Source organism: Sorghum bicolor, chromosome 1 (genome assembly GCF_000003195.3).
Source record: "Sorghum bicolor cultivar BTx623 chromosome 1, Sorghum_bicolor_NCBIv3, whole genome shotgun sequence".
Taxonomy (NCBI): domain Eukaryota; kingdom Viridiplantae; phylum Streptophyta; class Magnoliopsida; order Poales; family Poaceae; genus Sorghum; species Sorghum bicolor.
This window is the reverse complement of record NC_012870.2, coordinates 71,379,144-71,392,918: the sequence shown is the minus strand read 5'-3', so window position 1 is coordinate 71,392,918 and position 13,775 is coordinate 71,379,144. Positions and strand designations below refer to the sequence as shown.

General features: G+C 42.2%; 2 protein-coding genes across 3 annotated transcripts; one reads left to right on the top strand and one right to left on the bottom strand.

Moving 5' to 3' along the window:
* On the bottom strand, window positions 851-3,104 carry LOC110431645 (nuclear transcription factor Y subunit C-2-like). 2 transcript variants are annotated; one of them, XM_021450884.1, is made up of 3 exons: window positions 2,912-3,104; window positions 2,741-2,800; window positions 851-1,888 (listed from the first exon to the last, which is right to left on the bottom strand). In XM_021450884.1, exon 3 carries the CDS (start codon window positions 1,797-1,799, stop codon window positions 1,056-1,058), a length of 744 nt encoding a protein of 247 aa, XP_021306559.1. In that variant the 5' UTR covers window positions 1,800-1,888; window positions 2,741-2,800; window positions 2,912-3,104; the 3' UTR covers window positions 851-1,055. The 2 variants fall into 2 exon arrangements, with proteins under 2 accessions (XP_021306559.1, XP_021306558.1); XM_021450883.1 differs by lacking the exon at window positions 2,741-2,800 and having other exon boundaries at window positions 2,912-3,098.
* LOC8054336 (V-type proton ATPase subunit a3) lies at window positions 6,705-13,701 on the top strand. Its single transcript, XM_002468125.2, has 18 exons — window positions 6,705-7,051; window positions 7,569-7,613; window positions 7,914-8,036; window positions 8,114-8,221; window positions 8,872-8,979; window positions 9,093-9,266; window positions 9,661-9,798; window positions 10,252-10,359; window positions 10,506-10,613; window positions 10,716-10,864; window positions 11,225-11,378; window positions 11,587-11,747; window positions 11,851-12,057; window positions 12,203-12,386; window positions 12,469-12,552; window positions 12,648-12,850; window positions 13,026-13,085; window positions 13,159-13,701. The coding sequence occupies exons 1-18, from the start codon at window positions 6,902-6,904 to the stop codon at window positions 13,361-13,363; spliced, it is 2,469 nt and encodes an 822-aa protein (XP_002468170.1). The 5' UTR covers window positions 6,705-6,901; the 3' UTR covers window positions 13,364-13,701.

Below are 13,775 nucleotides of genomic sequence, written 5' to 3'. Positions count from 1 at the left end.
ACATCGATCATATACCATTTATTCGGCCTATATGTGTGTAACTTGTAGACCTCCTAAGATGCTCCTTAGAGTATGTTATTTGTATGGTTAAACTTTTTCTTTTATTACAATGATACATAAATCTTTTGTGTGTTTGAGAAAAAAACCTACAGTTTTTTAAGTCTTGATGAAAACCCAATGATTCAATATGTTTGTTCTAATCGCCTTGACGAGGGCAATACACAATTTGGCCTCCTTTAATACCATTCCAAGGACTTTTTTAAGTCTTCTGTGCACCTTAGCCAAAATACAAAAGAAGGTAAATATAACCTGCAAAACATTTTTAGCATACCAAACTTGGTAAATAAGAATTAGTCCCAAACATATTTTTTTTATGCGGCATCCGAATTTAATCTACCTTTGATGCCCCTTGTGTCTCCACGGCCAGTACGTAGCCATGGAAACTCAAGGTTCCCAAATCCTCTCTAAACCTTGCCGAAGAGATTTATTCTTATGGATTGTGTGAATGGACTCCATATATAAATTAAAAGATGAGAGCATCTCCAAAAGACTAGCCAAATTATTTTCTAAAGGTATATTTGGTTATTGTTGAAGAAAAACGTCTCCAACAGACTCTGTAAATGACTCTTCAAATTTAGTAGCTCTTCATCCCACCTTATTCGCTCTCTACTTTTGGATAGCCTACCTCACTAGCCATCCTTTTGCAGAGTCTGTTGGAGAAGTCTAATATCTTTTTGTCAAATCTATTTTAGAGAGTAACTAAATCAGTAAATTTGGCTAGTATTTTTGGCTAATTTTTTTGGAGATGTTCTGAATAGAGATTTGAGGCATCCGTGGGACGAGGAGTGAATAGCTATTAATTAATTTAATTAATTAATTAACTGCATGTTAATCTTTGATTAATTGGCACATCACGTGCATGTACAAATTACTACGTACTCTCACTGTCTGACACGCGTCACGCCTTATTCGTTCTGTATGCAGCTCCATTACCATGTTTGCTATAGTAGAGTGTATACACACAGCGTGAGTGCGTGACGTACACATCATGGCGATCACTCGGAGCTCGGAGGCGCAGGAGGGAAGCTAGCGGGGCCGCCATGGCCTGCAGCAAACCCTGCTTGTCCTTCCTCGCTGAAGCTGCCGCTGTGATCGACATCGGCTGCCCCTTGCTGCCAGGCCGGGTCCCAGGCCGGAACATGCCAGGCCGGCATCATCGGCGCCGGCTGCCCCATCGGCGGATAGTAGTACGGCATCCCGGCGGCCGGCGCCCCGCCCGGGGCGCCACCCCCGACGACGCCGGTCCCGGACGCCGCGAAGCCGAGGGCGCTGCCGGGCTCCTCCTTGGCCTCCTCGCGGGGCACGATGTCGACGAGGAAGTCGAAGACGTCGGTGCGCGCGATGGCCGCGGCGACGTCGTTCCGCTGCAGGGTGCGGCGCTTGTTCTCCTCGGCGTGCAGCCAGGACCGGATGGTGAGCTCGAGGATGAAGAGCTCGCAGGCCTTGGCGAACAGCACGGGCGCCTCGGCGGAGATCATGCGCACGTCCTCGTCGGCCTTCATGATCTTCTTGATCCGGGCCAGCGGCAGCTGGTGGTTCTTGAAGTCCGACGCCGACGCGCGCTCCGCCTCCTGGCGCTGGTACGCCCAGAACGCCTGCAGCTGGGCCTGCTGCTGCTGGAGCAGGTGGTGGTGCGGCACCGGCGGAGGGCCGGCTGCGCCGGGCACGCCCGGCACTACTGGGGTTCCTCCGGGGGCAGGGGGCTGGCCGGTGGAGTAGGGCAGCGGCTGGTTGTCCATGGATTTGGATTAAAAGTTGCTGGGAGCTTGTGACCCAATCGATCGATGCTTCTCTTCGTTCTCGCCTGGTCGGCGTTGTGGCTAGCTAGCTGCATGGATGTAGAAAATTTAGGTTATTACGTGCTGCAAATGAATGATCTGAACGTGTCCCACGTATGCAGCAAATGGCTAATAACAGGTCACAATACATGCAACGTTTCGAACGTACTATTTCTGAAGAGAAACAGGTCAGTATCGAAATCAGTATCCAAATTCTGGTGACTGGCCGGCGGTAGCTCTCAGCTAGCAAAGTGCAAACGGATCAGGAGATGAGGAGGGGAGAGTCGCTATAGGTGGCGGAGCGCAGACGTGGGGGCCTACTTATCTAGCTCCGCTAATGATTATATCATGCACATGCTGCATATACTTCTCGAGAGGCTTTTTCATACCTATCTTCAGAATAAACATACAAATTGGTCTCAAAATAATCAAAGCATGCAAATCGAATGAAGAAGCTACCCTATATATCGTAATAATTAGGGTGTTACAAATTTCCCAATTATTGCCGCATAACTAAATTAAATCGAATTATATGCATGTCCTCCCGTGTGTATGTGTATTGCCCTCGATCTTAGCTTGGTGGTGGGTTATATAAGCTCGTTTGTGCAGGGTGTTACTCAATTTTATTTTGTGCGTGTATGTTGAAGCGTGCTAGTTCGATGAGAGAACTCCAAAACGGAATATGTTTCTTGTCAGCAACAGAATCTTCATGCATTGACCGTGAGAAAAGCAGTACGGATCGGATGACAAAGTAAATGAACAAGTAGATGATGGTATCCATGTATGATCCATTACTTAATTTGAACCAAAATAGAAACCACAAAACGATTCTGTTATTTGAGCCAAGAAGAGAATAAAAATATCTGCTTAAATCGAAGGACAGAGGCAAGAAAAGAAATTACATATGCAGACGCCTGCTCAAGTTTGTCATATTTGTGTAGAAAACTTTAAAGAAAAACGATCTGTGCAAAAGCGAACGACAGATCTCAGAAAAAAAAATGCACACGATCAATGACGCATATATGCATGCAGCAGCAAAATCGAGCTTCAAAATGAAGGCAGATCAGACTAACCTCGCCTGAACTGAGGTTGCGTAGCTACATATACGTACTCCGGCTATGGCTGTATATGAAGCTATCTTGCAGGAGTGAGTTCCTCGCGGCTGCCGGGCAGTGGTCTCCCAAGCTCTCCCAGCTGCCGCCGCTGCAGGCCTGAGCAAAATGGCAAAGCTTCGTTCATTTTTCTTATGAAAAGGGGGGTTGGGTTGGGTCCAACGAGGCTGAAAAAATCGTGCAGTAGACGGAGACACTGCATATCTGAAAGCGTGCACTTCATTTTCGGCTGCTTGGGACCTAGCTAAAATGACATCCATATGGAGCTATGCTTTGTTCACTGTCAACCGTAAACGACATGGTGCAAATGGGGAGTTATATTTCTCTTGTAAACCATATACTCATAGTTGTCAAACCTTATGGGGGGAAGTATTCATCCGTTCGGAAAGGAAAATGGTCACAATGGTTATCAGCTTTCAATTAACACCAGAGTTAAATGTTAATTACTGAATTATTATAAGCAGCTAGCAGAACAGAGCTCGATCAGTTTCTCTCTTAGTCGTCGCACTGACATGCCTTGTCCACGCGCGCCCACGAAATCTGCCGTGAAAAGGGTCGCTGTTTTTTCTTTTGGTTGGTACATGCGGATAAGAAAAGATGAAGAGGAGATCGGGAGAGCGGGCGTTTCGTGGCCAGGCTTGGTCATTTGGGATATGCATATGGATGGATATTATCCGTTCTGGAAGTTCCGCAGCCTCTCAAATTTCGCGCTTACTTTTATCCATCCGGCGATCCCGATCCCATGCATCAGCGTAAAATCTAAATCTGCCGCACGTATGGCTTTGGCTCTAGCTACTACTATTACTGAACAACGCTAAATCATGATATCCATGGAAATTATGTACAGCTACTATATGTAACCGTGTAACGGGAACCAAATGGAATGGAATAAAATGAATAGGAGCTCTTTGTTTCACATTGTTCGAGCTTATTCAGAGCAATGGAACAATGTTTTCTCTCGCAACAAATCAGCAGCAACAACTAAAAATATTATTTTGAGCCACTAGTGCAAAATTGATTTATAAAAACATTTCTAGTAATACTATCCAAAGCAGATCACCTAAATGTTTGTTTGGGTAGCAACCTATTTTTATACTACTCATTTTTTGCCTTTAACTCCAGCGACACCTAAACATCTAAATGCAATCTAACAGTGAATGACATATGGGGCTGTGATGTCATCCTCTCTCTATTGATCTCTACGACAACAGGGAGGAGATGGCCATCGCCCGCGCTAGGGAAGGCTGCGCACCACCTGTGTGTCGAGGATGTCGTGGTTGTGATCGCACTGGGGGAGGTCGTGCACCTCTCATGCGGGGGACCGTGGTCATGTCGCGAAGGCCGCGTGGCTCCGGTGCGGGGGGGGGGGGGATGCCATGGTCGTGCCGCGCTGGGAGAGGCAGTGGTCATGCCATGTCGGGGATGTCAAGGTTGCATCACTGGGGAAAGCCATGGTTGCATCAGGGGTAGTCCATGGTCGCACTGTGTCGGAGGAAGCCACATGCCACCATTGGGGCAGGCCTTCGCCGGAGAGTCATCGAGGTGGCAGCCCTGGGGAGTCGTCATGGAGTCTTCTACAACCGGTTACCTTGGGGTCTTGTCTGCGTGACCGAGTGTTGGGGAAAGCCAAAAATTTTGGGTAGCCAGTTGTTGGCCCAACTGATATGGGCAGTGGAAGAAGGGATTTAGGTAGCCAACAAATTTAGATAGTCTAGTATTAGTCTCTAGTAGTGGATTTTTGGCCCTCCACTATCCAATTTTGGGGATAGGTAGTGTTGATGGATATGCTCTAAAGATGTCTCTATTTTTTTAGGGGTGGTTCAATCTAAAACTGCCTTAAAAATAATTTCCAAAATGAGCCACATCTACAAATCAATTTGTTGAGACGAATGGTATTTCTAGCCACCCCGATAAATGCCTTTATTTTTGGAGGATGGCTCTAGATTTAGTCACTCCTACAAATCGATTTGTAGAGGTGATTGAATAGTGCCGCCTCTAAACATGGGCATTGAAGTAAAATTACATATTAAAACTTGAAAATTTCAAATGACCTAGGACAGTGAAATGACTACAACAAAAGTTGTAGATCTCAAAAAGTTATACGACTTTATGGATGACAACATTTTCATTTGAAATCATCTAACCAAGAAAAATTACATTTAAGCTTCTCATATTTGAAATTCAAAATTTTCAAACGACCTCGGATGGAGAAACGACCAAAATAAAATTAAAGTTGTAGATCTCAAAAAGTTATACAACTTTATAATTGACAACCTTTTCATTTAAAATCATCTGACTAAAGAAAATTATGTTGGATTTCTTAATTTTGAAATTTAAATATTGAAAATGATCTTAGATGGGGAAACAACTAAAACAAAACTTGTAGATATCGAGAAGTTATACAACTTTGTAGTTAAAAATATTTTTATTGGAAACATTTACTCAAATGTTCATCTTAAAAATCGACTGAGTATAATATGAGGAGAAAGAATATTTCATATGGACACAAGCAATTGTGGGGTAGAGTGGTTAGAGAAGTAACTCACGAGACTGAAGATCACGGGTTTGATTCCTGGTGGCCGTAAAGTGCATGTGTTTTGTGCGAAAAATGTATTACCTATGATGCGATAGTGTCTTCATCACCCTCTTCACTCTATGTCCCCTTGTTCTTCATGTGAGCGATATGGATTGCCTATGGTGTTGGTCAGTCCTACTTTCCTCCTTGATCCATCAGTACCAAGCTTTCTTGCTCATCCTTCGTCGCTTTTGGTCCATCGCCCACCCATTGTCGCCGACTACCATGGCACATTCATTACCTACGGTTCACAAGCCAAAAGACACATCATAATACATATTTTTCTACACTACACTACACTACACTACACTGTTGACTAGCCTTCGGCATCATAATCAAGCATATGCAAGCATAACTAGGAAAGCCTCAAATCATATTGACTATTGCTCATCATTCTTTAGTCAAGGGCACATCAATCTTGACTCTCACAATGCATGTTGCAAAATCATGTAAAAACAGGATAAAAGATGGCTATGGAAAAATCAATATAGTGAGAAAGCATGAGAACAAGACAATAACAACCAAACAAATAAACAAAACTATTTAAGAACCGCTTTTTCACTTAAATATAAAGTCTTATTAATGATAAATAAAGCGAGCTACCTGAGCTATTTGCACAATTCACCTTGCTAGTCGAATTCATTCGAGGCAAATTTCTTGTAAAATTTGTTTGCATGCTAGAAAGGGGCCTTGAGCTTATTTTTTCCAAACTTATACAAAGCAAAGCCCACGAGACCAGTTTACAACACTTTAAACTGGGTCGTACATCTCCATGGCCATTTGCGGCTTGTTTGAGTGGGCCGAAATATAAGCCCATATGAAGGCTCCAGAGTTATTATGGCCCACGCCTCGCCTCAATTAATACCGACCGGGCCAACACAGAACTCTTTTCTCATCCACAGGCCACAGCTACGATCCCACTCCCACCTGTTGCTCAAAAAAAAAAAAAAAAGAAACCTCTTGGACAAAAAAAAAACACGATCCCACCTGGCCCCACAGGTCAGGTAGCCTAATCAATCACCCCGCGAAATCCACACTCTTCGTCGCCGCAGTCAACCCAAATCGCAATTCACAAGCACCCAGATCCGACTCTGGCATCTGGGCCCCACGGGTCAGAGTCCCGATCGGTGCTCGGCCCCGCCACGTCTCCGCATAACACCCACATGGTCCCGGCCCGAGGCTGTCTCTACCTCCCCGGCTCCCCCCTCGCTCACCTCCTCACGACGCGAGGAACCGATCAGGCCACCGCCGGACACGCAGGAGATCCGCTCCGCCCCCGCGATTCCGATCAGAAACACCTCGTCGGATCTCCAGGGATCTGACGGAGGAGCAGCGCGTCGGCTGCTGACCCGGCGGGGCACGCGCGCACGCCAGCCATGGCGCGTGGTGGCGGAGGCGGCTGCTGCCCGCAGATGGATCTGATGCGGTCGGAGGCGATGCAGCTGGTGCAGGTCATCATACCTGCTGAGTCCGCGCATCTCACCGTCTCCTACCTCGGCGACCTCGGCCTCCTCCAGTTCAAAGACGTAAGGCCACCTGCCCCTGCTCGTCCCTTCGATTAGGCAGTTCCAGGCTTAAGGTATTTTTAGGTTTCTCGTGGCGGGCGGGTGATCCCACTTGCTCCGGAGCTGGATCCCCTTTCGATTCGATCTAAGATAGTTGCTAGGTGATAAGTGTACTTTGTGATCAGGGCTTCCTGGGAGTTAGAGAGGATTTCCTGTCGGCATTACAAAATTGGGGAATTTGCATCTATACGGTGCATTTTTTTTGCTGCTTACTGTTCTAAAGCGTTGGAATTGTGGTATTAATGGTTCACATTGGTGTGATTGGTTGTAGTTGGAACCTGGAATTTAGCATATGAATATTTGTTGTTGGGAATTATCTCGCATATGCAGAATTTCCAATAGTCAATGAAAGTAACAGTTTCCACGTTGCTATGCTATTGTGGTCCGTTAGCTGATCGTGATGGTGTGCTTTTGATGCCTGCTCTAGCTACATACCTGTTGGTTTTATTGTTAATCTGATTACTGCTTTTCACCACAGCTTAATGCAGAGAAGAGCCCATTTCAACGAACATATGCTGCCCAGGTACATACCCCAGTTACCTTGGCATCAATTTCGTCTTAATTTTGCCTTAACATTAACTTGAAATTGTCATCAACATGCAGTCCCTTCTCATTGCTGACTCTCTTTCACTGTCGATGAAATTAACCCCTTTCCTTATGATAAATCAGGGCCTAACCTTGACAAGCTATGTAAACTTGGCATTTTTCTAAGCCATAGCCGACCTCACTTTTTATTTATTCACTGTATAAAGTGCAATTAGGATTATTTACCCATGTGTCTAATATGGTTTTCCATGTTATGTTTGTTGTTCTATACTCACAGATCAAAAGGTGTAGCGAAATGGCTCGTAAATTGAGGTTTTTTAAGGAGCAGATGTCAAAAGCTGACATAACAACCTCTCCTACACAACTAAATGAAACTCATCTGGATTTTGATGACTTGGAGGTATGTTAGTCAATGGGACGCTCCCTGATCATGCACAATAAATCTTGAGTTGATGTTTTAACCCTGCCTAATAACAGATAAAGCTTGGAGAACTGGAAGCTGAGCTAACTGAAGTTAATGCAAACAATGAGAAGTTGCAGAGGACCTACAATGAGCTATTAGAGTACCATACTGTTCTCCAAAAGGTATAACTTTCTGAAAGTATTCTGTTGGATCGAATATTTCCTTTGATGCGTATTTTGGCATCATGATATGTGTATCAAATAGAGGAGTAGGTCAGGCCCATTAGATATTTTATTTCTTTCTGTTGCTTGTCTCATTCCCTGCGAATCACTCTGCACAGATATGTGCCATTTCTAATATTACCTTCGGTTTGAATCACACTAGTTCTAGCTACTACGAATTGGTTCTTCACCCTGTTCTTTTGCTTTATTTTTATATGTTTCTATACGTATAATCATTTGCTGCTGGGCCTCATTGAGTATTGCCAGCTACATCTGTTGCCTCAGTTACCTCTATAGTCTATAGTGATATGGCAATTTAATGGAGGATACACTCCTTTGTGCTCTAATATATAAGCTCTAATTATTTTCCCATGTTGACAATAATATTGTTCACCAAGCAACACATTGGATGCATAAATTCATTAATGAGCAGGAAATTGTTTTGTCATTTGATTGTATATACATGTTTTGGTGTCATCCTAGTAATGAACTAATTTAGAGAGCCAGTTTCCCTTCTCAACCTGTTCTCATTCTACAACTTCAGTATAGTGGCCAAGGTAGCCATGCAATGTCTGGCACCAAGCTTCTAATTTATTTGTTTTTTTTTTCAGGCTGGTGATTTTTTCTATTCAGCTCAAAGAACTGCTGCAGCACAACAAAGGGAAATGGAGGCAAACCAATCTGGTCAAACTTCACTGGAGAGCCCTCTGTTGGAACAGGTAAAATGATTGTTTTTGATAATAATAAAGCAGAACCACCCTCCTTCGCATCTTAAATTTTTGAGTATATCTCTTTTTAATAAGATATTGACACATTGGTTGTATTCTTTTAGGAGATGTCAAATGATCCATCAAAACAAGTGAAGCTTGGCTCATTGAGTGGCCTTGTTCCAAAGGAAAAGGCAATGGCTTTTGAAAGGATCTTATTCCGTGCCACAAGGGGTAATATTTTCCTTAGGCAAGAGCCTGTTGATGAGCCCGTCACTGATCCAGTTTCTGGGGAGAAGGTTGGCACATATTTTCTAGCATTTTAATAAAATATTTTTTTTTGGATTTTTTTTCGTTCCTGGCCCTTTCAAGATATCTACATTGACAATGGTTCTTATTTATATGCACAGTTAAAAAGAAAAATCTGAATGATATCAATAAAACTATTCTTTGTACCAAACGTAATGGCAGGCAAACTCAGTACAAAGACTTGGACAATTCTGATTGCAGTAACACTGATACTTATGACTTTATGACTATTTTGATATTCATGTGATTAATTCATGAGTGATGATTGCTACACTTGATTATACTTCCCATTTATCAGCACCCCTAATTGTACTGTTCTAACTTTAAGCTTTGCGTTTATTCTTTGCTTGGACTTATCTGCCAACCTTTTGTATGGTTATGCAGGTAACGAAGAATGCATTTGTTATATTCTACTCTGGAGAGAGGGCAAAAACCAAAATTCTGAAGATATGTGATGCCTTCAATGCAAACCGTTACCCGTTTCCAGAAGATGTTAGCAAACAACTCCATGCTGTTCAGGAGGTCAGCACTTGAAATACAATATTTGTTGATATTCCTTATTTGAGTTCTTTGTGGTAGATGATAAATTCTGATGTTGTATTACGTGGTTTAGATTCTTGTGAACTAGAAATTCAAGTTAGCAAATTTGGCATGTAAAGAGCAATGTCCTTCTGGATATGTGCTTTGCATGTGATATGGGTGTGCAATTAAATCCTGTTGTGATGCTATTGGAATGGTCATGTTGGATACTAAATTCCACTCACAAATGACTCTGCCTTAGTCTTAAGATTGCACTGTAGTCATTTTCATTACAAGGTGAACATTTTATTACCGAATTGCTGTCGATTACTCAAAAATGATTGGCTGGCTGTGCTTGCATTTTTTTTTTGAATTAAAGCTGAGGCACTAATAAGAGAGTCTTTTCCTGTATCAGTATTTAAACCTATGGTATGATCTGAATTTATGATCTTATAGGTATCTGGGAAGATCTCAGAGTTGAAGGCAACAATTGACATGGGTTTAGCTCATCGTGACAGTATACTAAAAAATATTGCTTCTGATTTTGAACAGTGGAACCATCTGGTAAGCATCACTTGTTATCTCCATGATTTGATTATCTCCATGAATTTGATGAAATTTTATGGTTTAAAGTTACTTATTGCTTTACTTTGCATTCGATTTATCTCATATCACAGTTTCATTATTGTTATTAAATTTTGATGCTACAGGCGAAGAAGGAAAAAGCAATTTATCACACCTTGAACATGCTGAGCGTTGATGTTACGAAGAAATGCCTAGTTGCTGAGGGCTGGAGTCCAGTTTTTGCAAGCGTTCAGGTAGTTAAAATGTGCATTCAGTATGTTCTCCTAGGCCCTAGCTGCCTTCTTGATTCCTCTTTTGACATTTAAATGGGAATGATTTACAATGGATCTCTGCAGATTCAAGATGCTCTTCAGCGTGCTACTGTTGATAGCAAATCCCAAGTTGGATCAATATTTCAAGTTCTCAACACAAAAGAATCTCCTCCAACATATTTCCAGACAAATAAATTTACTACAGCGTTCCAGGAAATTGTTGATGCGTATGGGTATGTTTTCTAACTACCCTTGCAGTTTATCTCACATGGGACAAGCGGCATAAATGACTGAATATTTTTGTGTAACTAATGCTAACGAGCTGTTGTGTCATAAGTATATTTTTCTTAACAATTTTTTATTTGGATATGTGGAGCGATTGTTGACCAAGGTTAGAATTCGGGGTTATTAGCTTAATGTTTCTGTCAGAATCAATCCTTTATGTTTTAGAAACACAAATTACTTCCTTAGATGAAGGCTAACATGGACTGCTTATTTTTTGTAATTATAAAGAAGTGGCATTCATGTCATTTGAGGATTGGCTCAATACTGTAAGGTGGATAAGTGCTAATGCTGTGTTCCATGTGGTACAGTGTGGCCAAATATCAAGAAGCAAATCCTGGAGTATTTACCATTGTGACTTTCCCTTTCTTATTTGCTGTCATGTTTGGTGATTGGGGCCATGGAATTTGCCTGTTACTTGCAACACTTTATCTGATAATCCGGGAGAAGAAACTAGCTTCACAGGTTTGTCCACTAGTCTTGATTGCATTTTGCTTCACTTATCTTTGTATCTGTAGTACTACAATTCTACGACCTGTTTTGGAGTTGGAACGTTTAGTCGTATTCCCCAAGAGTTTTATTTTTACTTAAGAATCTGGGATATGAGAGGACTTAGTTTTGTTAATAATTTCTTTGTTAAAGCTGCCGTTACATCTTATTTTTTTTATCACAGAAACTTGGAGACATAATGGAGATGATGTTTGGTGGGCGTTATGTAATTATGATGATGGCAGTTTTTTCAATCTACACAGGATTAATATACAATGAATTTTTCTCTGTTCCATTTGAGCTTTTTGGTAAATCTGCCTATGAATGCCGTGATCCTTCTTGTAGGTAAGGATAATTATATAAAGAAACCTATGTTTATTTATTTATTTATTTATTTATAGAATTGTGCATTTATCCAGCTCATTAATTTCCTCACTTTTGGTCATAGTGATGCTACTACTGATGGACTAATTAAGGTCAGAGATGCATACCCTTTTGGTGTGGACCCTGTCTGGCATGGTAGCCGCAGCGAGCTGCCGTTTCTCAATTCACTGAAGATGAAGATGTCAATTCTTCTTGGAGTTGCACAAATGAACCTTGGGATTGTGATTAGTTACTTCAATGCAAAATTTTTCAGGAACAGTCTTAATGTGTGGTAAGTTTATTCACCTTTTATTAGACAATATGACATTACATTTTGAGATGAAGATCTACGACGATTGTGAAGAAGCAGTTGATCCTTTAACAGCATGTTACAATCACTAGATTATGATTTTTCCACATGTACTCCTTTGAAACAGGTACCAGTTCATTCCCCAGCTGATCTTCTTGAACAGCTTATTTGGTTACCTGTCCTTGCTCATTATTATTAAGTGGTGCACGGGGTCAAAAGCAGATCTATACCATGTTATGATCTACATGTTCCTTAGCCCAACAGATGAGCTTGGTGAGAACCAGTTGTTTAGTGGCCAGAAGACAGTGCAGGTCTATATTCCTTGTTGACAAGTTCTCTTCTGTGAGGCAGATTGGGTCTATCATGCCTAACGATTCACCTTTTCCAATGCAGCTTGTTCTACTTCTGCTTGCTTTGGTGTCTGTACCTTGGATGTTGATTCCAAAACCTCTTCTATTGAAGAAGCAACATCAGCAAGTATGTTTACATAGTAGTATTACTCTATCTTGATTTGATGTTTTGTGGCTGCAGTTTACTTTACACTGACTGTTTTTCCATTCCTTTTCAATCAGAGGCATCAAGGTCACCAGTACGCTATGCTTCAGGGCACTGATGAATCAGTGGGAGCAGAGTTGGGGGAACATCATGAGGACGCACATGACCATGAGGAGTTTGAGTTCAGTGAAGTTTTTGTTCACCAACTGATTCACACGATCGAATTTGTTCTTGGTGCAGTCTCCAACACAGCTTCATACCTTCGTCTTTGGGCTCTTAGGTAATGCTATACTTTAAGCAGTATATTTTACACATGCTCACCTATGCACAGTCCCATACTTCCTAAGGGCTTGTTTGGCTGCACCTAATCCACATAGGTGCATTGGAGTGCAGCCAAACAAGTCATTTTTTTGACCTCACTGGCTACTAACGAGCTATGGATATTCTCCTTTCAGTCTTGCACACTCCGAGTTGTCCACTGTATTCTATGATAAAGTACTACTAACGGCATTGGGGTAAGCAAACAAGTCTCTCGAGCCATTAAAATAAACATTTTGGCACTTTCTGAAATGCCGTTGTTTCTTGTAGGCTTAACAATATTTTTGCCCTTATTATCGGTGGCATTGTCTTTGTCTTTGCCACGGTTGGTGTCTTGCTTGTTATGGAGACCCTGAGTGCATTCCTTCACGCGCTGAGGCTTCACTGGGTGGAGTTCCAGAACAAGTTCTATGAAGGTGATGGTTACAAGTTCGCCCCATTCTCCTTCGCACTGATTCGTGAGGAGGAAGATTGAGCTCGCCCCAACATTTGTATTTATTGTAGCCGATGTAAAATCTATCTTTGGTGGCCTTTGTTCCCAGAACAGATCATTTTTTCATCTGTTGTCTCCGATGGATCATAAACCTCAGTCCCTTTGTTTAAGCATGGGACGAACAGCATCATTTTTCCTTCCTTAGCTATGCAGAGGATTTTTTTGGTTAGCTGGCAACAAATATGGGGTGATATCACCCTTGTATGATGCTAATAAGTAGTTGCCGATTGGGTAGTATGTTGGATATAAATAAGCACTGTATTGAAGGCTAAACATTCCCACTACGTTCATTGTCAATAAAGAGTGCTATTTACGCTGCTTGTTATAGTCGTTTCGTGGTCTGTTGCTAAGCATTGTCAGTGCTTCGTCTTATCTCATTGCTACCCTGAACCAG